Source organism: Podarcis liolepis (genome assembly GCF_965112155.1).
Source record: "Podarcis liolepis genome assembly, chromosome: Z".
NCBI lineage: Eukaryota > Metazoa > Chordata > Lepidosauria > Squamata > Lacertidae > Podarcis > Podarcis liolepis.
In genome coordinates this window covers 10,998,237-11,024,291 of record NC_139570.1, presented here as the reverse complement: position 1 = coordinate 11,024,291, position 26,055 = coordinate 10,998,237, and the positions used below count along the sequence as shown (strand labels likewise).

The window sequence follows — 26,055 nt, the reverse complement described above, 5'->3', positions numbered from 1 at the left end:
AGTACAGCCTGGCCAAAAAAAAGAGAAAAAAAAGTTATTAACCCCAAAACAGACTAGTTATTTTGCTGCCATGTGCCTGTGTTAGTATATCTGTTGCATGGATTTATTACTTAAAATGAAGTAACTTCCATTGAGATTTGCTATCTGGCATCCTGGAGGAGACTTCGACCCATCATGGGCTAGTGGCTATTTGCAAAGCTGTTTCAACACAACTAGACAGGTATATTATTCCTGCCACCTTTTCCTGCACATCTGCCTGCAGAGAACTCTTAGTAAACAATGTATGACCTTTTAAACTGTGCATGGGATTATCATTTTTGTTATTATGATATGCATTTTTTTGTTTTTAAATTGTAAACCACCCTGCGATCTTCGGATAAAGGACAGTACAGAAATGTAAATAATAATAATAATAAAGTAAATGCTGAGAAAATTTAATAACTTGTTCCTTATGTAGCCGACGATTAACCATTTTGTTCTCTTTGCCTCCTTACTTTCTGTTTTAAAATTCCTCTTTGCCTAATACAGTATTTCCTGCTGTTTCTGCAGGATGGTGCTAAATCTTCAGTTTATTGTAACTCATGGATAAATGTAGAGAGTTACTTTCCTTTCTGTAGCACAGACTTGTGTTATCTCCCTGTCAGATGGCCAGATGGCAAAGCGATCTGTTTACAGAAAATATTTGAGTCACATCTACACCGTATATCTAAAGCACGTGGCTTCTCCTGATGAATCTCGGGAAATGCAGTCTGTTAAGGGTACTTGGAATTGTAGCTTTGTGGGGTAGGTAAGCTACAGTTAACAGGATTCTTTGGTGGAAACCATGCTTTCTAAAAGGTGTGGATGTCACTGATCTCATGCTGAAAGCAACACTACATCACCTAACAGCTAACAGCAATTCACAATCCAATTCTAATTATGTTTACTTAATGAGTTCCACTGAGTTCAGTGGGATGTACTCCCTAGTAATGATGCTTAGGACTGCAACCTAAGTGATGCATGGACAATTGGGGGGAGATTTCCCTTTTGAAACATGCTAAGATCCTGTGCGGGGCTGAAACCCTCCGGTTCTGAACCAGGACCAGTCCAAGACAATTTGCTGCCTGTGGCTAAAGAACAAAGTGACGTCTCTTCCCTACTATGTGTACAAAAGCAGTTCAATCCTACCTACTGGCAGCAGAATGTACTCCATTGCAGCTGAGGTCAGCCGCCTGGCTGAGGGAGTGCTTGGCAGACATTGCCCTGCCCACTCCCTGCATTTATCCGCAGAGGCGGCAGCCTCACTCTTGTCTCATAGGACGGCTAGCTCTGCTCCTAAACCCGGTCACAAGTTCTAAGAATGAGGTCAAAGGAAATATGCTCCTCCTCCTAGAGCGTGGAAGCCACTGCAAACAGAATGAAGAAAATCTGTGCTAACTGCAAAAGCATTCAGAGCTGAGCTTTAATACTTCACTGATCACAATGCTAAAGTGACTTGTACATATCACTAGATAAGTACTCTGGAGTCTATTTATCAGGAGTGAGGCAATGGGGTGTCCTGTAGTGATGAGGAAAAGAGACAGAACTACATATTTAATCTAAATCTAGACTTCAGGTGTGGGGTTTTTTGCTTTTCTTTAGCTGTGTGCTTTCCTATAAAACTGGCAAATATTTATATTTAGAGCCACCGTACTGTAGTGGTTAAGTGTGTTGTGCCAGGACTTTTGAAGCTAGAGTTCAAATCCCCACACAAGCCATGGAGCTCCCTGGGTGGCCTTGGGCCTGTCGCCATCTCTCAGCTTAACCTTTTCTCACTGGGAGGTTGTGAGGGTAAAATGGAGGGATGAAGGAGAAAGATGTGTGCCACCTTGGGATCCTTGGGTTAGAAATGCAGCAAATAAATAAAACAGGCAAATCTTAAGGTCATCTGTTGGCTTTCCTGACATCCCTGTGAGTCTAGCTGGTGGGCACATCGGCGCAAGTTTCACTGGTTCCGTTTTACACACCAAGCACTGGAGATGTTCCAAAATTTCAAAGGTGACTGGCCGGAGAAACGAAATCATAAACTTGGGCCCCACCTGCACTATAGATTTAAAGCAGCAGCATACCATTTTAAATAGGCATGGCTCCCCCCCCCCCCAAGAATCCTGGGAAGTGTAGTTTGTTAAGGGTGCGGATAATTGTTAGGAGACCCCAATTCCTCACAGCCACAATTCACAGATTTCCCTCGTAGGAAGCCTTTTGACTGTTAAACTACTCTGGTCATTGTAGGCCTGTTAGGGGGAATAAAGGTAAAGGGACTCCTGACCATTAGGTCGTCGTGACCAACTCTGGGGTTGCGGCGCTCATCTTGCTTTATTGGCCGAGGGAGCCGGCGTACAGCTTCCAGGTGATGTGGCCAGCATGACTAAGCTGCTTCTGGCGAACCAGAGCAGCGCACGGAAACGCCGTTTACCTTCCCTCCAGAGCAGTACCTATTTATCTACTTGCACCTTGATGTGCTTTCGAACTGCTAGGTTGGCAAGAGCAGGGACTGGGGAACGGGAGCTCACCCTGTCATGGGGATTCGAACCGCCGACCTTCTGATTGGCAAGTCCTAGGCTCTGTGGTTTAACCCACAGCGCCACCTGTGTCCTAAAAACACTGAATACCCTTAGCAAACTGCAGCTCCCAGAATGTGTTTTTTTTTTTGGGGGGGGGAGACAGCCTCTATGGCTGTTTAAACTGACAGGATGCCGCTTTAAATGTGTAGTGTAGATGGGGCCTATGTTAGGAAACAAGAGTTGCAAATATGTCACTTGTGCTTTTGCTAATTTGTGCTCAGATGCTTGCTCTCTTCACTAACTTCCTGTCCCTCGCTCTGTGTTCTCCCTCTCCCTCCTCTCTTTTTCAATCTTGTCTTCCTACAGCTGAAGAATGTACCAGTTCTGATTTCCTCTTTATCATCCCCATTGTGGTGGGTGTGGTCATCGGACTCCTTATTGTTTTTGCCTTTGTCTGTTATATGATCGGAAGGCGGAAAAGTGACAGTGGCTACCAAGCTGTATAACCCTGTTATGTGCTGCTGCTGCTGCTTCTGCTTTTCTTCCTTTCTGTTTCCGCTCGCCCCGTACCCTTAACAGACTTTCGAGCTCATGGTTTTCTTACAGTAAAAGAAAAGAAGAAGGAAAACACACACAAGCAAGGTAAATATATTTTGTGCATACAACAGGAGGTAGGAACTGCTGACTGAGGCTGCTGTCTACTTTGAGAATCTTTTTTTGGACTCCCCTTCACCACTTGAAAACAAGACTGATTGTTTTCTGAAGAAAGAAGTGTTGGAAACAAATCTCATCCCTCTTCAGCTTATGCTTCCGATTTGCATTTCCTGGATTCTAGTTATTGTGTGGGTATTGAAACAGATAGCAAACTTTCAGGGGGCGTTTACAGCTTTAGGGAGCAGCAGCAAATGTCAGAGGAAGTTTCCTTATACCAAGTAAGACTGTGGGCGGTCCAACTTTCCATACCAAGTGGGCCGCAAGAGTTTTCGACATGGAACCCACGGGCTGTACACTGCCTTACACAGGAAGGGGAGTGAGGCCAAAAATTGACACATGCACCCAGCCTTCATTCTGCCTTCCCAAAGCCAGATAAGCAAGGGGCTGGGCTTTGGGAAGGCTTTGGGCAGGTCCCAGAGCTCTCCCACCTTCTTCTCAAAGCTGTGAAAGCACTAAATAGGCTTTGAGGAGGAGGATGAAGGACTCTAGGACCCTGTAGAGCCCTCAAGCCTCCTTCCCTAAGCCCAGTGCCTCAGTTACCAAGCTTTGGGAAGGCAGCAGGAGGGCTGGGGATGAGGTGTCAAATGTTGCTGAGGGCCACCAAAAAAGGTCCCAAGGGCCACAGGCAACCCTCAGGCTATGCATTGAACCACCCTGATCTGGTCTGATACCAGTGCTTTTTTCCTCTAAAAAATGTTTTTGGGTACTCTCATTTTCCTACTCATATTGAAATACTGCCCCTCAGTGAGGCCAAACTTAGATTCACAAAAATGTTTAGGGGTATGTGTACCCCTGCGTACCCCCAGAAAAAAGCACTGCCTGATACTGTCTACACTGACCAGCAGCAGCATTCCAGGATTTTGGGTAGGAGAACTAACCAGCCCTACCTGGAGATGCCTGGGATTTAACCAAAGACTTACTGCATTTAATGCAGATGTTGTACTGCTGAGAAACGGCTTTTCCCCTTAAAGGTTTTCGACATTTGTGGGAGTGAGGCTCTAGTTAAAGGTCGATTGTAACTTTAATTTCTGTGGCCACTTCGTACATGGGTAGGGAAACTGTGACCCTCCAAGGTGCTATTGGATTCCAACGTTTGGTGGATAGTTGAGGATGATGCAAGTTGTAAGCAACAGGCTTAGTAGATGAAAGTAAATCAGCTGCCTTATAGCAGACTATGCTATTTGGTCATCTAGCAAAGTAGGAACATAGAAAGCTGCCTTAATACCGAGACAGCTCAAAATTCTATCTAGTATTGTCTGACTGGCAACCGTTCTCCAGGGTTTCAGATATGGGTTTCTCCCAGACCCTACCTCGAGATTCTGGGACCTTCTGCATGCAAAACAGATGCTCTACCACTTCCCCGTGTCTTCTCCAGGGACTGGGAACCTCCAGCTGCTGTTGGGTCAACTGTTGGCCAGTGGTTTGAGATGCTGGGAGTTGTAGTCTAGCAACATCAGGAAGGCCACAAGTTCCCAAGTAGTTTGCACAAGGCCCAAATTGTCATGCACCCACAGGAGCTTTGGACTTGAATTTCTGGAGCAAGAGCCTCACCCCTTAACCACGTCACCCCACATATCAAACTACTTCTGACACCAAAGCTGCATGGAAGGAGACATGCCTGTTCAAAGAGAATGAAAAGGTCAAACAAGTTTACTGGACAGGTGGGTTATTTCTCCCACAGTACAATTACTTACAGCACAGAAGCTTAGCTTTGGGTAGGTCCAAAATACTTCATTTACAGTGACCAAGGTACTACCTATTACAGGCAAAATGTGAATGCCTATGGAAGTTTGCTACTCATTCTGGAGATGTATAAGCAGGTAAGTCTTGTTGAGGCCAATGAGACTTATAAGTAGGTTTGCATAAGACACATAAAACATAGGATAGTCACCATACATGTATGCCTGAAGAATCTTGGCTGCCTGGCTAGAGATTCCATCACAGATGGTTATTTTTGTAGGCATTTCACTATTCCATAGGGTCGGGGAGGAATCTGTAGCTCTGTTGGAATAAAACTCCCATCAGCCCCAACCACTGGCTTTGTTTGGTGGGAATTAGGAGTCAACCAGCATTTGGACAGTCACACTGTCCTCATCCCATGCTTGTAATGTGAAGAGTCTCCCTCCAATGTAAATACTTGATTTATCATACTGGTATGTCATTTTTCATTCCCAAGGATACTCGGAGCAGTTCACAATAATAAAATCAGGCGGAAGTGCAAGGTGCTGTGCGTGGTACCACATGACTCTCAGCTGCTCTCTTGCATCCCTGACAAAGACCTGGAATGTATATGCTGGAAGTTGTCCTTGCAGATGGATTTGCTGAGAGTGCTGATCCACCTGTTTTTGCCCTGGCTAGTTACCTAAGTCAGGAATGGGGAAATGCATCTGACTGGCAAGGCCAAATCTTTACCTCTTCCCACTACACCCCTTGGACCAAAGTTGACAAGTGGGTATGAGTCAAATCAACTGACATGTTTTCTTTTCCTTGCACAGTTTGAAATAATACCACATAGGCAAAGACACAGCACTTTGCAGGTGCTAGATATCATCTGATTGTGATGCAAGCACTCAACAGTCACAGTGGTGCTTGCAAACCCGACTTTACATAACATCAAGTTGTGTGTGTGGCTTGGGCCAAAATGGTCTCACAGGCCATATGGGTTGACCTGACAGGGCTGGAGGTTTCCCATTGCTGATAGAAGTGAATGGGTATGTACTTTCGCGTCCAGATGAATGTGAGGGATAGGAAGGGGAAGGAGGCTATGCAGTGATCTGAAAGGACACAGGCTCTTGCTATGCTGTGACTTAGCACCAGAATGTAGGGGCTCAGTTGCTTTGTCTGTGTTCATTCATTCAATTACTGACTCACTACTTTACTCTCCTTCTTCATGATGCCATTGCCATTGCACAGTTTTCTTTCTGGTGACCGGGGCTCTCACACAAGTGTTTCCAGTGCTGGATTTAGGGCAGTGCAGGTGGTTCCTCCATGCAAAGCAAAGCTGTGGATGTGTGCAAAATTGAGAAGATCCATTTGGAGATGCCAGATTTTGGCCTTGCACAGGGCACCACATTATGAAATATTACCAAAGTCTGCCCCTGCTGCTTCGCACAGCAGCCCATCCTAGCCCATTTTCTTCATGATTGCATGAGGTGGTACCCAAGCTGGATTGTGCAGCACACACCCAGCTCAACTCAATTGAATTGCCCTATGACTTAACATGAAGGCATGGCATATCCCTCAATGGTATTTTGAATTGTCAAAAGCTACTTTAGGTTTCTTCTGATGTTAAAAACAAGCCAGCACTTTAAATGTTGTCATAGTATGTATGACAAGTGATAACGAAGATGGACGTATGTCTGTGCTAAACAATAAAGTCAACCATGGTTGTCTAACCTGACTTTGTGTTAAATAATTCTTGGAGCACAAACGTGTAACTTTGAATGAGCTTTTCCAAGTTCAGGTTAAGTGTTGTGCATGCATGTTAACATAGCCCAATCCCACACCAACCTTTGATGCCTGTTCTGATGGCAACTTTCCCCCACCCTTAGTCTCCCAGTCTGAAAAGCTGCACAAATAAAGAGACAAATGGGGTCAGTGCACATTATGAAGATTTTTACTAATTCATTTTGATTTATAGTCCACCCTTTCCAAAGAGTGTGGGGTCGAAGTGAAAATACATTCATAACAAAACTCCCAGTTACACTGATTAAACCTACCATCTGGCCCTGGCCCTTGCTGCTCACAGCCAAAATGGATAAAAAAATCAGCGTTACAGCACTAACAGAAAGCATGTTGGCTTGGGCTACAATGAGCTGTCAGAGGACAGGAACACCAGAGCCAAGGGGCAGACCCAGATAATTTATCTCTATGTACACTTTGTGTTTACAGTGCACAGAAACAGTAAGCTAAATGAGAGCATTCTCTCTGTAGGCAAATGCAGGGGTGGAAATGACCTCTTGGCTAGGGTGGGCCCAGGGCTGTTTAGAGGTCATTGCCACTACTTAGAACTGAGCTTGAAAAGCAAAAGGCAACCAACATGCTGTATTTCTCCTGTTCTAGATCAGAGCCAGGAGGTCTCAGTAGATAGGCCAATAGTCATCAACATGACATTTATGCTTTCTAACTTCTAAATTGATGTGTTTGTGAACTGCCTGCCTCAAACAGAGGAGTTGTGGACATGGAATATTCCATTTGAGCAGCGAGTCTTGGAGCATGTGCCTTTTTAATAATCTAATACACACACAACTATCCAGAGAGGAGATTTCCGAGGTTTATATAATCTCCAGACTCCCTTGCTCAAGTTCAAGTGCACATACAACATATTAACCTTGGGGTGTTTGTTAATTGATGAGCAGCTGATTTGCATCTGCCTGGGCCCAGTGAGGGTGGGGGTGAGTGACAATAGCAATGGTTCCTTTTAAGAGTCCAAATTGCCTGCTTAATACCAAAAACCACACTTGTTGATGTGCCAGTGAAAAATCTAACATAAATACATTATGTGTGTTTATGTTTTAATAAACGTTTTCCAACATGACATGTGTTCATTTGCTCGTAGGATGGATGTTTTAAAATATGTCACCTATACTTAGATTTAGATTCGAGTTATCCATATTTCTTTTCGTTTGCTATGAAAGCCAAATAACCCCCCCAAATCAGGTTTGAATTTTCCTAGTGTGTGCGAATGGCCTATTTCTTCTTCTTTTCCCTCCTCCATGGTGAGAAAGATTTGCTTGCCATTGGAAGAGCGATAGCAAATGCTGCTCTGGCCTATGTTGTGATTTTCAGCATGAAGACTACTCGCCCCAGAAACCGGTCACTGTTGAAGTTGTTGATGATACCCTTGCCGTTCAGTTGGCACTGAACATTTATCTCTTTGTCCTTTGCCACGTCCGAAAAATGAATGCCCACCAATGGTTGTGTATAATTTACCTGGAAAAAATATAAGCAGATGAGAGAAATAGGAATGTCCAGTGATGGCTCAGAATAGCTCATTGGGGAATGATTGGGCTAAAACATAAACAGGGGGCAAGTCAGCTGAAGTGCTCTGTGGCTTGAATCCAATATATATGTCACGTGAGCCAGATACAGGTACAGTCGTACATTGGTTTTTGAACAGATTAGTTCTCGAATGTTTTGGCTCCTGAACGCTGCAGACCCAGAAGTGACTCTTTTTTTGGAAGCCGATTGTCCAACTGGGCTTCTGCGGCTTCCGATTGGCTTCAGGAGCTTCCTGCAGCCAATCAGAAGCTACACTTTGGTTTCTGAACATTTTGGAAGTCAAATGGACTTGCGGAACAGATTCCGTTCAACTTCCAAGGTATACACATAGTGGAATTTAATGCACTCAATCTATTAGCACAAGGATTTACCCTTGTGCAATAGACTGAAGTAGATCTGGGGGTGGTGTGGGGTGTGTAGGGGGTGGGGAGAAGGAAGAAAGTTCCATTGTGTAAGTATACATCCTTACACTAAAGGAATGAGTGCATTAGATACTTCATTGCGTATACTGGCACGGCCTGTCCCAACGTTAGAAGAGGGGAGCATATGGCTCAGGCGGCAGATGCTGGAGAATGGCAAAGAACAGTGAGGTGTTGGAGGACAGAGGTATAGGTGTCACCTGGCCTGCCCTACACCCTCCCTAAGATACCCTGCTTTACAATAAGCCCACAACGTACATGGGGATTACGTTCCGGGAACTGCACCTTATGCAAAAATCGCGTATTGGGTTCAAGGGTAGGTGTGATTACCAAAGTCAGTTTTTCCCAGAACGCTGCCCCCTTTCTAAGTTTTTAATATATATCTACCATGCACACAAGTCACAGACTTTGGCACATCCTCTCAACTACAATATGTCACAATGGTGTCAGTTTACACATTCAACTGCAGGAGATTAGGACCTTGTCTAGACTTACAACTGAACACATCTGTAAACTGTGCCATTTTCGAATACAGGGGGGTATGCCACTGTTGAATGTTTCTCCCACATTAAATAAAGAATACCTGTTCCCAGCCCTGCACCCCCAAATGGTCTCTAGCACATCAGGAAGAAGCTGTGCTACACTTCCATTAAGTGGAAGCATCAAAAAAATGAGACCCACCACCCACTGCATTCTGAAGTGGTGCGATCCGTTCTGCTATCTCAGAACTCTAGTTACCCACTGCCTACTTTGGACCTCTTTCCCCTCTTCTGTTTAAAAACTGCTCTTCTTATCCTCTGCTACCTGGCAAACTGCTAAAACCCGGCAAGTGAAAGGCACGTTTGCCCAACAGCTGCATTTCTACTTACATGTGTGTGCTTGCCGTAGTAAGGGAAGTACATGGGATCAAATGTTGAAGATGGGTAGAAAGCCACTGTCTTGATATCTGCCACATCACCTTTCTGCATTAACGAAAATAGGGGCATGAGTAAGATAAACACAGTATGGATTCATGGTGCTGATGCCAGCCCTGCAATAAGCAATACAATCAGGTGGAAAAGGACTCACGTGTACATTGCAGCTCACAGTCACTGGATTCCCATAACCAGGCTTATAACCTACAATCTATGACAAAAGACAGTATTTTTAATTATCTTTGAATTAAAAACAAAAAAAGGTAGCCTATGATTAAAATGAAGCCCTATTTTGCTATATGGTTTCAGCAGGTCTGCAAAGCACAGGAGGATACACAGCTGTAATACATTGCCTTGGTTCGCACATAAAGTATTCCATGGTTTGTTTGGCAAACCATGAGTTGTCTCCCAGACAATAAAACAAAGGATGGGCTTTTTCTCTAACGTTTTGTATGTTTCCCAGTTGTTTTCGCCTAGTGTCTTTATAGTTTAGTGACCATCTGGAACCATGTGGGCAAACAAATAATGGTTAAGGAAGGGTGCAGGGTTTACACAAAATGCCAAGCCATAGTTATAACAAACCAAGGTTTGTTAGCCATCAACAAACCATGGTATCAGATTGGTTAAGCTGCTAGGTAGGGTTTACACGTAATACTTAGTCATGGTTTAGCATTATATGCAAACCAGTCCAAGAAGTATTTTTGGCTATTGAGCAGTCAACACAACACACATGAACCTGGGAATCTATTTAGTGAAGTAACAGCCCTAGTATAACACCCAGTATAACACATTTTAATCAGCTGGTGATTTGATAAAAAAAAATCTGTTCATCAGAAATGTGCAACTAAAAAGATTTCTTTCTTTTTGAATTCCCTGCAACAAATTATGATGTAGATCCATGACTTGGGGTTTTCCCAACCCCATAACCACACCACCAATTTTGAGAACAGCCTAGTGCCCTCCTCCAAAGTACGTTTACTGGGAAGCAAATCCAGAGGTTTCAGTAAAGTGTCCAGAACAGGCAAGCTTATGAAAGCAACATTAGTCACCACTATGTGTCAAGATCACACAATGTACATTCATTTAAATCAATGTAATAAAACAGGAGCCCAGCAAAGATAATGTTCCTTCTCTTCACTTCTTACCAAAAATCAGAAGCATTTTAAATGAAATATGTTGCGCCTCTCACACAAATTTACTGTGCTATGATTCAAAGCAAATAAGCAGATATGAGACAACAGTTGTTTTTAATCACTAAGAGGGGAACCAATAGTGTCGTTAGTTAACTCCAACTCCCATCAGCCCCAGTCAGCATGGCCAATGTTCAGGAATGATGGAAGCTGTAGTCCAGAATCATCTAGATAGCCACAGGAACCCCATCCCTACACTAAGAGGATAGTGCACTGACACAACCATGAACTATGAGAGTTAAATGAAACCTGCATAGTCAGAAACATGCGTATTCTAGGAGGCAGCTGTCATCTTGATCTGCACAAAAATTGGCCACCACTGCAAACAGCATGCCATTCCAAAAGACTTATTTTTCTGACCAGCAAGGCAATTCTTGTGTTTCTTCATTAACCACATGTATGTGAGCATACACCTCTCCCATTCCAGGATACATAAAAAGAAATAAAAAGTAAGCCAGGGAACATACTCTGTTCATCTTCAGCAAGATGCAAGGTTGTCCTGTTGAATAGCCAAACGATGGATCATCTATTCCAGAACAAGCATTTAATACGGATCGCTTGAATTGGCAAGCTTTTCTCACGCCACTTTCTTCACCGTCTTGGATGAAATAATTGCCTTCATTGCATTTAATGTTCTTCTGTTCTTGAACTTTGTCATCATAATCTAAAGGTATTAATACAGAGAACGTTAATATTCCGTATGTCTTTCACCGCAACATTTTCTCTTGCTACAGGAGGCAGAAAGGTCCAAAGGGCTCCACGTTCACTTGGTTATCCTTCCAAGTAGTGGCAGAATTTGTGATTTCAAAATTCAGCAGCACCCTGTGCAATGCCAGAATTCAGCACCCTCCGCTTCTCACCTTCCATCCTACATTGTTCTTGCAGCATCCCCTGTGGGGCCCTATTGGCTTGCCATCCAGGGTGGGTGAACCAGTTGTGCTGCCCTAAATCTGCCTCTGTTTCCAAGGGCCACGTGCCAGTGGTAGGCAGGGCCAGTAGGTACATAAGATTCCTACAGGTCGGCTGAGTCACATGACTTGAACGTCATTACTAACTGATTCTTCTTCCCAGTTTGGCTTCATCAGATTGGCTAATTTATCCTCTTCCTCCCCCTTCTTTTCCCTCTTTTTCTATTTCCTCCTCTCTCTCTATCCCCACTTCTCTTTCCCCCTCAACCCCATATTGCCTGCAACAAAAATGTCTCAAACTGGCTGTAATTGACCTGTATGAAGGATTCTTACAATTTAAAAACAGAGACACTGAATGTACTTTTGTTACTTATGGAAAATCTTTTAATAGAAAACATTTTTTTAAAAATTGGCTAATTTATATGGAGCTGGGGGGGCAGGGTGTGAGTAATATACAAAAAAACAGAAAGCCCACCTTCTAGGAACGCATGCAGGTTATCCACATAATCCTGCCACGAATTGGCATCAGCGGGTTTGAACGCAATGTTGACTGAGCTGCTAACGTGTGGTCTAATCATAACTCCTGCAACAGAAAAAGCCAGAAAACAGAAGTGTGAATCCAAAATGGAGCTTTTTTTAATTGAACAGAGGTTGGCAAGAAGTTCCCTGATGGGCTTTCCCCGCCCTTTGATGCCCCATCTCTATATCACCGCTTCCTATAGTTGTGGTGGTTCCTCCTTCTTTCCTCCTCCCTTTGCTCTCTCAACTGAACCCACCATCCAGAGCAAGAGAGCAGGATGCTGCTCCTTCTTCCAAAGCTGTTCATTGCTCAAGCACCAGAGGAAGCAAGGGGGTAACAATGGCAGCAAGCCTGTGGCTGCCCCCTGCCTTGCCCATTTGGGCAGCAGGTTGCAGTGGATATACTATAGCTCCTCATCTCAAAAGAATGCAAGAAGTGGGCTGCTGGATCAGGCCAAAGGCCCCTCTGTGCCAGCATCCTGTTCTCACAGTGACCACCCAGATGCCCCTGGGAAACCCACAAGCCAGACCTGAGAGCACCACACTCTTCCCAACCATGTTTCCCAGGAACTGGTATTCAGAGGCACAACCCCATGCAGAACAGCACTGGATGGTCAGGGGACAACTGTGAAATGTCCCCCCACCCCACCCCAGGAGGCAGACCCTCAGAAACTATCCAAGGATGTAACAATAGCCCAAACCCACATGCTAGGCTTTCTGTTGGTACTGAGAGGGGAATAGGGCCTCCAAACAACTCTCCGTTGCAATCCCCAGCGGGTTTATCAGTCAACTCTTCTTCCCAGGAACAGGGATTTGTCTCCTACATACTTCCAGAACAGTTAACACACTAAAATCCCCATGATTCTTTGGGGGAAGCCATGACTGTCAAAGTGGTATGATACTGCTTTTAATGCATAGTGCAGATGGGGCCTTCCTTTCTAACATGAACATCCCACAACTTTCTTCTGGTATAGAACCCAATGTGGTGCACATGTGGTCCCTAGGTAGTCACCCCCCATCCAGGCATTGGCCAGCCCCACATCTGCTTAGTTTCAGCAAGGTGGTGGTCTCATGCGCCTGGGCTATACATGGTGCATCACCACCAACATATGTAGGGTTGATACAAATTCCATGAGCCTAGCAAGCTGCGCTCAGAGGCAACTGAGCTATAGCGATCTGAGTTCAAGTATATAATTTACCTGGTGGAGCAACTCTGTCCCTGTGCTTCGGTGTATAGGGGCTCAGAGTCATTAACATCATATACATGCAAAATGCAAACATCCCAGCCAGGAACAAGTACAAAACGAGGTAAAATAAGAGTATCAGGCCTGCAAGACAAGAGAAGACGAAACACTGTTGACTTCCCATGGAGGTAAGAGGTAACCTGTATGAAGAAGCAACAGTAATTATGCTGGTCCCACAAACACAGAGTAGGGGGCAGTAAGGCTCTCTGTCCAGGCATACAGAAAAGCATGCTGGACTTGATCGGCTGCCCCCCCCCCCGGTATTTGTAAAGGTGCTGTAGCCCAATAGTCAAGCATCTGCTTTGAATGAAGAAGGTCCCAGGTTCAATAATCTCTAGAAAGGGTTGGGAGAAATCTCTGAAACTCTGGAGAGCCCTGCCAGTCAGTGCAGGCCATAGGAGCCAACTCCAGGGGGCCGTGGGTGCTTGGACACCCACAATAATATAATTGTGGGGGCTGGGCACCCACAAAGTCAATGAGCAAAGCTGGAGGGACACAGCCAGCCAACCAACCTCTGTGGCGCTGCCTCTGAGAGAGAAGCAGTTCAGCTCCACCTTCCACAGCCAGCCAACGAGTCACCCTTTGCAGAGAGGGGGCTTGGACGTGGAGGCAGAGTCTGCCCCCGAGTCCAGGCCCTTCCCTGCGGAAAAGGGTGTCTCACTGGCTGTGGAGTGGAGGAGAAGAGGAGCCCCCCTTCTCTTCTAAGTGCAGGCGTGTGACATCGCGTGTCCATGTTATGGCAGCAGGCACCCACAACCCTGAGGGTGAGATGGCACACCTGGTACTGCAGACAGTACTGAGGTAGATGGACCAATGGTCTGAGGTACAAGGCAGCTCCCTCTGTCCCTATTTGCCCCTGCATTAAGATGCAGATAGTGTGGTTGAGGAGGGTGTTTATTTTATTGAGTGATAGGGGTGCCAGCCTAAATAAAAAGCAATATTGATGCATGCCTTTAAGGAGATAAGATTGATAGACAGGTCAATAGATATAGATATATGTTTAAGGTAATGAGGGTGCTGCATTTCCTGTTTCCAGAGCTACTGTAGTGTGTAGTGGTTAGAGTACTGGACCAGGACCTCAGAGACCTAGGTTCAAATCCCCACTCAACCATAAAGCTCCCTAGGTGCCTGAGGCTGTTTCTGCTTCTTGACCTAACCTCCCTCCCTCGCAGGGTTGTTGTGGGTGGGAGAAGGAGAAGCATAAAATGGAAATATATATATATCTAAAGTAATGTTTCCCCACTATGCATGGAAGTAGGTTGGTAATTGAGAGGTGATAATAATAATGATATAAGGGATGGGCATGGCGCTGTGGGTTAAACCAAAGAGCCTAGGACTTGCTGATCAGAAGGTCGGCGGTTCGAATCCCCGCGACAGGGTGAGCTCCCGTTGCCCGGTCCCTGCTCCTGCCAACCTAGCAGTTCAAAAGCACGTCAAAGTGCAAGTAGATAAATAGGTACCGCTCCGGCGGAAGGTAAACGGCGTTTCCATGCGCTGCTCTGGTTCACCAGAAGCGGCTTAGTCATGCTGGCCACATAACCTGGAAGCTGTACGCTGGCTCCCTCTGCCAATAAAGCGAGATGAGCGCCGCAACCCCAGAGTCGGCCACGACTGGACCTAATGGTCAGAGCCCCCTTTACCTTAATAATAATGATGGTAATTCTAAATTATCATTGCTATTAATTTGGATCAGGTAGTACTCAAAGCACATTTGCTTAGCAAACCTAAGCCATATGGAAGAAAATAATTTGGGGTGCATGGTATGAAATGCTCTTCCCTGATGTTACCAGGGGGTTTGCTAGGTACTTAAAGGACTCTCTGCACAGTCCTATGCCACAAATTTGCATACAGGTGTAAAGTACCTCTGGGCAAATTAAAATGGTAGTGACAGGGATCTTACTGCCCCTATGCCTTGCTGCATGTCAGCAAATTTCTTAAAAGTAAGCTCTTTAAAACATAGGAAGGTGCCTTATACTGAGACAGACATGCATCCATTTAGCTTGTTGGCTAAGATCAAGTGTAGTGTGTGTAGCTCAGTACTGTCTGCACTGACTGGAAGCAGCTCACCAAGGTTTCAACCAGGGTTTTCTCCTAGTCTTACCTGGAGTTGCTGAGTATTGAACCTGGGACCTTCTGCATGCAAAGCAGATACTCTGCAACTGAGCTACAACCCCTCCTCAAAAGGAGAAAGGGTCAGGAGACCAGGGACCCAGCCTCAAAGACTCAAGTGTTGAACCCCCCCTAAAAATAGACGTGTGGTTACAGCACAGAAATGCCTGTTTGCCTTTAGGCTCTGTCCTGACCAGAGACCTAAGATGATGGACAGATTGTCTCAAGAGAACAAATCCCAGGGGCTTTAGAAATAATAATGATACTGAAGCAAACTTCTAACCCAACCTATTTCTGTGTGTTTATTTCCCAGGAAAAGCCCAAGTCCAGTTTCAGGACAATCTTTGAGAATGCAGATGTGCCCTTTCACCTCCACGTTCCCGAGGCTTTTATGCTGAGAGGAACTTTTAGGTCTGAGAACAAACTGGGGCGGGCGGGGAGGAGAGCAAACTTAATTTGGGCCTGTTAGTGGCTTTGGCAAGGGGCCAGCAAGGGTGGGGAGGGCAAGAAACCCAAAAGCGTCGATGCAATAGGCAATAGAACAACTGTGATTGTTCTTTCCTTTATTTTAAATCATTTTTAATAATTTACAAGGACAAGCTAATTGGTGCTAATTCTGGCATTCCCTCGGATCTAGAACCTGCACCCAAATTCTCTCTCTCTCTCTCTCATTCACCAATTTGCCTTGAAATACAGTGTAGCATTTTGGCTAGGGTGTCAGAATGAACCCTGGGAGTCCTGGTTTTGAATCACTTCATGAACATCACTGGGTGGCCATTGGATTATTCTCTGCTGCTTATTCTAATCTACCTCAGAGGATCGTGGGTTGTTTTTTTCCAATGTTGAGGGGAATGTGCATTGCCCTGCATTCCTTGGGCAGGGGTAACAGAAAATAAATGTCATACAGATGTCATAAATTCCAACACCCATTACCAGCAGCGGTGGTGGATTGAGGGCAGTGCAACCAGTTCCACCACAAAGGGCGCAGGAGCCAAAGGGTTACCTTTCTGCCTCCTTCCCCAAGCCTAGTTCATGGGTAGGCAAACTAAGGCCCAGGGGCTGGATCCGGCCCAACTGCCTTCTCAATCTGGCCCGCGGACGGTCTGAGAATCAGCGTGTTTTTACATGAGTAGAATGTGTCTTTTTATTTAAAATGCATCTCTGGGTAATTTGTGGGGCATAGGAATTCGTTCATTCCCCCCCCCCCATATAATCTGGCCCCCTACAAGGTCTAAGGGACAGTGGACCGGCCTCCTGTTGAAAAGGTTTGCTGGCCAAGTTAGTGCTTACCTAGCTTTTGGAAGGAGGATTGAGGGCTCTAAAAAGGTAAAGGGACCCCTGACCATTAGGGTCCAGTCGTGACCGACTCTGGGGTTGCGGCGCTCATCTCGCTTTACTGGCCGAGGGAGCCGGCATACAGCTTCCGGGTCATGCGGCCAGCATGACTAAGCCGCTTCTGGCGAACCAGAGCAGCACACAGAAACACTGTTTACCTTTCCACCGGAGAGGTACCTATTTATCTACTTGCACTTTGACATGCTTTCGAACTGCTAGGTTGGCAGGAGCAGGGACCGAGCAACGGGAGCTCACCCTGTTGCGGGGATTTGAACCACCGACCTTCCGATTGGCAAGTCCTAGGCTCTGTGGTTTAGACCGCAGCGCCACCCACAGCCCTGAGGGCTCTTGGACCCTGCTAAAGCCTCGTGCCTCCTTCCCAAAGTCCGGTGCCTTGCTTAGCTGGCATTGGGAAGCCACCCCAAGGGTGTGGGTGTCAAATTTTAGCCTGGCAAATATAATCATAGCATTGTAGAGCTAGAATGGACCCTGAGGATCATCTAGGCTCTAACTGTTTTTGGACTACAGTTTCCATCAACCCTGACCACAGTCCTGCTAGCTATAGATAATGGGAATTGTAGTTAAAAAAAACAACAGCTGGAGAGACTGAAGCTTGGGAAACACTGATCTAGTCCAGCCCCCAGCAATGAGGAATATGCAGCTGTCCCATATGGGGATTGAACTTGCAACTTTGGTGCTATCAGCACCACACTCTATCCAATTGAGCTCTTCACTACCTGGGTACCATACTACCAGGTTCTGCCCCTTCCAGCAGCCTGGGAATCCACCCATGTGGGTACTAGAATCAGTAGAGGCTGGTTCATTGGGGCAAATGGGGCATTGCCCCACAAGTCATGGCTTGGCCACTTGCCTGCCTTCTTACTTACAACCAGTCCAGGAAGCAGCATTGTCTGCTTTCTTCCTCTTCCTTAGTCTTAGCGTTCGTCCTTGTAAAACTCAGCAGGGAGGAGGATGGGGACAAAATAAGAATGATTGGGCTCTGCCTGTCATTGGTTCTGGATCCACCTTCTGTTGGTCTCCATGTCTTCTGCTCCACTCAGTTCCAATGGGTGCCAGCCATCGCTGATCACAATTTTCTATTCAACATGGTAATCATCACTAATATAATTCATTTAAGAAGCAGGATCACTCCCAGTTTTCTTATATATATAAGAAGAGCCTGGTGTCTAACCAGATGCTCACTGGAAGCCTGCAAACAAAACTTGAAGGCAACAGTATTGTGCACACCTGTGACTCCCAGCAACTGGTACCCAAAGGCACACTGCCTCTGTTAGTGGAAGTACAACACAAGACCCTCCAAGTGTCCCTATTTTCCAGGGACGTCCCTGATTTAGAGAAGCAGTCTGAGTTTCTGATTTGATCCTGGAATGTCCCACTTTTCCTTAGGACGTCCCTATTTTCATTGAAGAAATGTTAGAGGGTATGGAGTTATCTGACCCACTGAGCCGTCTGAAGGCAATCCTGTATAGGAAAGTTTGTTTAATGTTTTGTTATGTTTTTATATGTGTTGGAAGCTGCCCAGGATGGATGGGCAACCCAGTAAGATAGGTGGGGTACAAATAGTAAAATTATCATTATGGAATGGGACGTCCCTATTTTCATTAGATAAATGTTGTAGGGTATAAGAACACCAGAAATCGTAGCTCATACATTTAGCACTACCACCTGCAATTATAGGTTCTTTTTGCCTTTGGGGGCAGAATAAATAAATGGACACCCTAAAGTTTTCAGGGTCCCCATCCTTGCTATATAACTTCAAAGCCCTTCTCGTATCGCCCTTAAACCCCGACACATCCCTGCCATGACCTTCACGGACTCAACTCCACATCAGCCTCAGATGTTGAAAGATCTCATGCTTCTTCACAAGACTCTGCCCTGCCTCTTTCACTGCCCAGTGTGGCTTGGAACAGCCTCCCAAAACAGCCTCTGTAACTCCATTTCCCTTCATACCACCTTCATTTCTTTACCCCCATCTTTGGCACCAGTCCATGATTCCCAACAGTAGCCAAGCCTAAGCGGGTGCAAATGATATCAGTGCAAGGCTTTCCTGCATTTATTCCTCTGTCCACATCCTGCTACGGTTGCCTCCCGTTTCGGATGGGGTGGGAGGAAATGTTGGACTTACCCCAGCTGTGAGCTGTTCTGCCCATGAACTGCCTTGTCTCAGGATTCCAAAGGAAGGTTTTCATACCCCTGGCCATATCGCCCCAGGTTTTCTTGCCCATTTCTTTCTTTCCCTCCTCCTCCTCCTCCTCATTGCCGTGTCGCTGAGCTGCCTCTTCATTCTTATTTTCCTGGAATGATGACAAAGCAAACCCCAGACACACACCATGTGAACAGTGTTTTTGTTGTCTTTCTTTCCACTCCCCCACCCTCCCCACTAATGGAGGGTATTCCATTAGCCAAAAATAAATGCCAGTGAGTTCCAGTGAGTTCACTAGCTGAAGTTTTTCCATTTTCTCATCATTGCTCCTTATGTTACAGAAAGGCCAGAGAAGTACCTAGGGGCTGGTGAAACCAGCTCTTGTCAAGGGTGCAAGCCCAGGGCAAGGTGTGCAAAAATCACCTATCAAACTATGGGGTGTAGGACATTTATGTGTGTGGTGCTGTGCCATTGCTGCTGCAGCAAGATCAAATGTGGGGGAAGCTTTATGTCTTTCTCACACCATGGCACAAAAACACGCAATTTTTTCCGCCCTTCTACTTCACCTTGCCCTCACTCTGGGTGCTTTGAGCACTTGGGTCATGTAAAATGTTGTAATTGCTCAATTCTATTGCAGTTTTCAGGGAGCAATATAGTTCGTTGCCAAGGGCACAAGGGACTCTACGTACAGTATGCCTCTGAGAAAGGCACAGTTTATTTACTTCTCTCTCTCTCTCTCTCTCCCCCAGAGAGTATGGTTTGGAATAAATGGTTTGTCCTTATTTTTGCTATCCTTTGGGGAAGGTCCATAGCTCAGGCAGCACCAGGTAGGGATGGAGGAGAATTTTGATTCAGTACACATGTAAAGCTAAATCTATCCTGTTTACAAATTATGTGAACTGAAACACAACCATCTCTTCACGCTTAAGCTTCACAATGTAGTGCTCCAAGTAAGCAATGCACATTTAAGGAGAAAACATGCATAAAATTAAATATATTGTTGAAGATAACATTTAAACATTTATATATGGCGAGATTGCTTGCAAAAATATGTCAAAACTGCATATAAAAATGTGTTTATAGAAACAATGCGCTAAAATGCTAGCGAATTTTCATGAGGTTTTTTAAAATATGCAAATTACTGCAAAATGTGGTGAACTGAAGTTAAGACTGGCAAAATAAGAAACTGAGAACAAAAATTGGTGGTCCCTTCTATCCACATCTCCTGGTGGAGTTGGGAAAGACCCTTGTGTGAAACTATTATGGATAGCTGCTGTTGATCACTGTAGATCAGGTGGCCATGCTTGCTGGGGCTGATAGGAGTTGTAGTCCAGCAGCATCTAGAGAACCAGAGGTTCCCCATACTGCTTGGAGAAAATACTGAGCTAGACAAACCAATGTTCCAATTTGGTACAAGGCGGCTTCCTATATGTCTATTCGTTCCTTCTAGTTCCAATCTTCATGCTGTGAGTGCCATTCCTTATTTAGCCAAAGCAGCACCAAAGCACACTAAAGAGAAATAGCACAAGGCTCTGGGAAACCACAATATCTGCAAAAATTGCAAACGTTTTTAGGGGGAAACCTACAGGGAGAAACCCCAACCCCCAGTCCCTCCTACGAAGACCAGGCATGCTCAGTGGCCACGGAATGCTGACTCTCTTTTGACTCACTGTTGATGAAAACATGGAAAAACCAGTGGAGGGGCGAATGGGAAGGCTGGGATCCTGAACAGCAGCAGCAGCATTTTGTTGCAGACAAAAACATTTTATCTTGTTCTTACTTGGCATGTTGTTCCCTGTGTGGTGTTTCCAGCAGCACCTCCTCAACCTGAACCCCCACACACCTCATTTTTGTGTGTGTGGTGCTTCCTTTTTATTCCTAACCCCCTGTATTTCTAAGATGATCAGAAGAAGAAGATGCCAAAGCAAGAACTGTCACCAAGGTGTGCCTGAAGCAATAGAAAGCTACAGAGGAGGTGATCAGAAAAACTGATAATTTTAACTGCCATCAGAATCAAGTTTCTCCACCCCCTCTAACTGGATCTCCTGCTGCCTGGAAAACCTGGAGACATGATTGATGTTTGTCTTTTTCAGGTGTATTATAGCTCCATGTTGTACTAGAAGCCCTTTGAGGCCCTCTCCAAGCTCTCTGACTGTATGACCAAAAAAGTTCCAAGCTTGAACCTGCCAAGTCCATCTCATATTCGGCCATCTTTTCATGAAGTCCACCGTTCAACAATCCACCCAGAGTTTTTACAGGTTACTTCTGAATATTGAACTTGCCATCAGTCAGTCACTTCAGACCTGATGATGGAGCAACTTGGCTAGGACAATTTGATCCATCTATCCAAGGCTGACCCAGGAAAAAGCCTTTCCTGTCACTTACATAATGGGTTCACATAGGGCAGCCTGTTCATCAATGGATCATCAGTGCATGAGTCACATAAGATGAGAGAGAAAGCAAAAAATTAATGCAGGAATTTAAAATCACAATCTGGCCCCCCTGAAAGCACTTCCATGAGTTTCAGTGGGAGAATTAAATACCAGATTAATAGTACAATTTTAGGCATGCCAAAGGAGAAGTCTCACTGAGCTAACTAATTAGGCTTATTGCCAAGGACCTGTGCATAAAATTGCTGCATTAATCTCTCTCATTTGAATCAATGGGTCTTAACTATGCTTTTGCAAGGTTTTCCTTCCCATAGAAGTGAAATCTGGACTCATAAAAATGCCCAAAGGTTGCCCCTTGTCTTCTGTAGCTTTCCTTCTGGGCTAGCAAAGTGTGGAAAGTCAAATTCTCACCATTCCCTTGCCAACGAAGGATCAACTCAAAGCAAAATCACTCAACAGCTAAGGAATAGGTTTTTAAAAAACTGCTTAAAAGTTAAATCTGTTCCCCCTTGTGTGGGTATGTGAGATCTTATTTCACAAGTGCAGAGTGCATCTGATTCAAAGAACCTTCAGACCGGTTCCCCACATGTATGTCCCTCTAGTGACGAGTTCAATGTGTGAACGAGCTGCCACTGACAGAAAGTCCATGTTGCCTTCCATGGGCTCCAATGCATGAGCTCCAATGACCATGCTCAGCACTCCTGCAACTCATTGAAACAATGAGTCTTCAAGAGGTAAGTCATCAAGCATTATAATACACATGAGAACCAGCCTTTGGACCAGTGGTGGGGGAGATGTGCCCCCCCCCCGGTGTATCTGGACTACAGTTCCCATCATCTCCTATCATTGACTATGTTGGCTAAAGCTGATGGGAGTTGGAGTCCAATAGCATCTGGAGGACAACACCTTTCCCACACCAGTTCTAGAACTATCAAGTATCCTGTACAACAGCTTTCTTTCTGACCGACTGTCACTGATCAAGCCAACCACTTGAGACAAGCAAAAGACAGGTGCCTATCCAAGTTCCTGAATGCTAGTGTGGAAGCAAGCCAAGTCAGAGCCTGCAGGGGAAAGCACAAAAACCAACCCTACAGTTACTAGCCAATATGACCTTGGGAAGAGGAATTCCCTTCCTGTCTAAATATGGCAACTGGCGAAAGCCATCTGCAAAGGGTCAGAGGCTGCCTTTTGGTATCGGAAGTTATTCTTTTGCCAGTTTGGGTGATCTCAGAGTTCCACATCACCACCACCATTCTAACTTCACAACCAGAGATATAGGAAGTTAGGCAGCTTTAAGTCCCCCATCCCATAACATGTTCTCAAACTGGCTCTGAGCTAGTTTAGGTATCACCTCTGCTATGTCAACCCAAAAAACACACCACTCCTTCCTTTAGTTGCATCCCAAGTGGAATGGATAACATATTTTAATGCTCCTAACCCAATGTGCTGTATCCATCACACCAGATACACACCAGAGCTGATGTACCCTGGATGGAAGAGTGCCACCACAAGTGGGGCAAGATGCTGTTGTACTGTTACTGCTAAGCTGCTCTCAGTCAAGTGCCCTGGAACCCCATGTACCCAGGGCCAGCCCAAGGCATTGTGATGCCTGAGATGATGGACAAGATGGTGCACCCTCCTAATTCCATGTACAGAAGTCAGTTGGCCCAGCATTTAATCTACCTGAAGGAGCGTCTTCACCTCCATCATTCTGCCCAGACAGTGAGATCCTGTGCCGAGGGCCTTCTGTCAGTTCCTTCACTGCAAGAAGTGAGGTTACAGGGAACCAGGCAGAGGGCCTTCTCGGTAGTGGCACCCTCCCTGTGGAACGCCCTCCCACCAGATGTCAAAGAGGAAAAACAACTACCAGACTTTTAGAAGACATCTGAAGGCAGCCCTGTTTAGGGAAGCGTTTAATGTTTAATAGGTTATTGTATTTTAATATTTTGTTGGAAGCCGCCCAGAGTGGCTGGGGAAATATTTATTATAAATAAATAAATAAATAAATAATCTCACTTCAACACTGGCAATTGAACAGTGTCCTTCACCACCTCTGAGGGCAGCACAGCTCTGTTATCCAGCACCTCACCACCACTTCCTATCCTCCAGTATGTGCTACCTGAGGCAACCGCCTCACTCTACCTAACTGTAGAGCTGGTCCTGAACGTACCATTCTGAGCTGATGTTTTGGTTCTAATAAAAGCACTCAGATGGAGCACTTTTCCATGAGCTTGGTTCTTTTTCATCTTCGACAGACAAGTTAATTATTTGCATCAATGAGCCAATTCATGCATGCAGACCTTTCTTATTATTATTATTTGACTAATTCTCAATTATCTAGATAGTCTTTTCCTCCTGATATCTGGGGCGGGGGGTGGGAATCTAGCTTTGTTTGATGCATGGTCATACTTTCCTCCTTTCTTCCTCCAACACTTAGGAGGAGAGTGTGGACAAACTTTCTGCTCTGCTCATCAACAGCAGAAACAATGGGTACGATTCTGCTAACAGGAACCTCTGGAAATCTATTCCTCATTACTCTAAGGGGTTGTTTACTTACTGGCATTTGGTGATAGTTGAGCGGGTGGTCCTTGGCACCTCCAGAGGTGGCGTTCACTTCCATGGTGAAAAAAGGAAAAAAATATGAGATGGTTAGTATGTCAGGATGTCAACTCCTGGTGTAATAATGCAGGTCACGTCTCTTCACTGAACCCTCTCCCTGGAATTATCCAGCAATCCCATTGCACAAGCTGGTTCAGTGGTTTAAAAAGAAAAGAAAAATTAAGCAGGAGCAGGGGCTTTGCGACTATCACCAGGTGACAAGTTTTGCTTTTCAACACTGCAGCGAAGACGGAGCATGTAAGCAGGAGACCAGCAAGATTGCTCTCATCAGGCAACTGAGATCACGCAGCAGGATTCCATACAAGAATTCAGGCCCTCGTCCACCAGAAGTCATTCACGTGTAAAAAGCAGCCTATCGCATGAAATATCCCAGAGAGGGGGAAAGACCAAGAATCTTGCCCGGAAGGAAATCTTTCTGCCTTGGGAGGCTGAGGATCACCTGTTTATAGAGCGTTACAAAATAATCAGATCTTAACAGACAGAAATGTACGTGCCAATATGTCCCTGTCAGTCATGGGGAGGCCCCTTGTCTGAATGCTTCCAAAATTGCTTTCACGGTCCGACATTGCTATATTTATCACTTCGCCTTCAGACAGGCCAGAGGTGGGTTCGTGCAGTGTCAGTTTCCCAACCACCCATAATTCCAGGAACCATCTGAAGATCCCTGGAGAAGAGCCAAGAAGGACAGTGTGGAGAGGGAATTTGGAGGGGCACTATCAGGTTAGAAGTGGACATATCCCATTATCCACATGCCTGCCACAACAAGCAAAGGCATCACCATCGTATGTGCTTGTTTGTTTGTCGCTTTTTGCAGAAAGCTCTCTGTTCAAAGAGACTTTCAAAAATAAAACACTGAAAACAAGTGTAAAAGCAAGCTTGAAAACAACCTAAAATGCTTATCTATATATAAACACACATATATATAATACAGAGAGAGAGAGATCCAATTCAACCCTACCCCACTGAAAGACAACCAGAAATCTAGGGTCCAAAATCCTAAGTGAATAAGCATGTTTCTTGCCTGGCATGTAAAAACAGATAGTGATGGTGCCAGGCATGCCTCCCAAAGGAGAGAATTACCCAGGCAAGGAGCCACTACTGAGAAGGTCGGTCTGGTGATATTAATGACTTACCCTCCAACTGTACCAATTTTCCAGAGACAGTCCGGAATTATGAAAGCCATCCTGGCTTCTGATTTGATCCTGGAATGTTCCCATTTCTCCGCAAGTGCTGCCGCCACCAAGCTTGGGAGATAGGATGAACCGGCGCTTGTCCCAGGTGTCAGTGGCTGCAGCAGCTGTGAGGCAGCATCCCATTGCCTCTCCATGTCCTCTGCTGCTGGCCTCCTCCCTTGGGCAGCTCATAGCAACCGCTGGAAAGCAGGTGAGGAAGAGAAGAGGATGCTGCCACCGAGACCAGCCCCACGGGACACATTGGCTCTGAGATGCATAGCCGGGGAAAATAGGGACATTCCAGGATCAAATCAGAAGCTGGGATAGCTTTCGTAATTCTGAGCCTGTCCCTGGAAAATAGGGACAGAAGTGGGAAAATAAATGGACTTATTCTGCTAACTTACCAATAACCCGCCCTGTGGAACGCTATCCCACCAGATGTCAAAGAGAACAACAACTACCAGACTTTTAGAAAACATCTGAAGGCAGCCCTGTTTAGGGAAGCTCTTAATGTTTAATAGGTTATTGTATTTTAGTGTTTTGTTGGAAGCTGCCCAGAGTGGCTGGGGAAGCCCAGCCAGATGGGCGGGGTATAAATAATAAATAATAATTATTATATTATTATATTATTATATTATTATATTATTATATTATTATATTATTATATTATTATATTATTATATTATTATATTATTATATTATTATATTATTATGATGACACTAACTTCCCACTATGTTCTCCTCCCTAGCAGTTCCTAAAAACACCAAGTCAAACACTTCTCACCGCCCCCGAGCCCCCCTCCCAAGAGTAGTAAAAACAAGAAAGTCCTTTCGA

At 45.2% G+C, this 26,055-nt stretch overlaps 2 protein-coding genes across 5 annotated transcripts in view; one reads left to right on the top strand and one right to left on the bottom strand.

The window, feature by feature from the left end:
* LAMP2 (lysosomal associated membrane protein 2) overlaps positions 1-6,636 on the top strand; it is a 28,022-nt gene extending 21,386 nt beyond the window's left edge. Inside the window, exon 9 of the mRNA XM_083486488.1 lies at positions 2,889-6,636. Coding sequence (XP_083342614.1) covers positions 2,889-3,028 — 140 coding nt within the window. The 3' untranslated portion in view covers positions 3,029-6,636. The remainder of the gene's footprint in view (positions 1-2,888) is intronic.
* A 200-nt stretch (positions 6,637-6,836) lies between these two features.
* The window catches only part of ATP1B4 (ATPase Na+/K+ transporting family member beta 4), a 41,462-nt gene continuing 22,243 nt past the window's right edge, over positions 6,837-26,055 (bottom strand). For 3 of the 4 annotated variants that reach the window (XM_083486562.1, XM_083486560.1, XM_083486559.1), the window contains exons 2-9: positions 23,987-24,042; positions 19,022-19,190; positions 13,387-13,515; positions 12,144-12,251; positions 11,228-11,424; positions 9,725-9,781; positions 9,526-9,618; positions 6,837-8,168 (exon numbers count right to left, since the gene is read on the bottom strand). In XM_083486562.1, coding sequence (XP_083342688.1) covers positions 8,007-8,168; positions 9,526-9,618; positions 9,725-9,781; positions 11,228-11,424; positions 12,144-12,251; positions 13,387-13,515; positions 19,022-19,190; positions 23,987-23,992 — 921 coding nt within the window. In that variant the 5' untranslated portion in view covers positions 23,993-24,042 and the 3' untranslated portion in view covers positions 6,837-8,006. Of the gene's footprint in view, positions 8,169-9,525; positions 9,619-9,724; positions 9,782-11,227; positions 11,425-12,143; positions 12,252-13,386; positions 13,516-19,021; positions 19,191-23,986; positions 24,046-26,055 lie in introns of all 4 variants that reach the window. The other variant, XM_083486561.1, reaches the window with a different exon arrangement.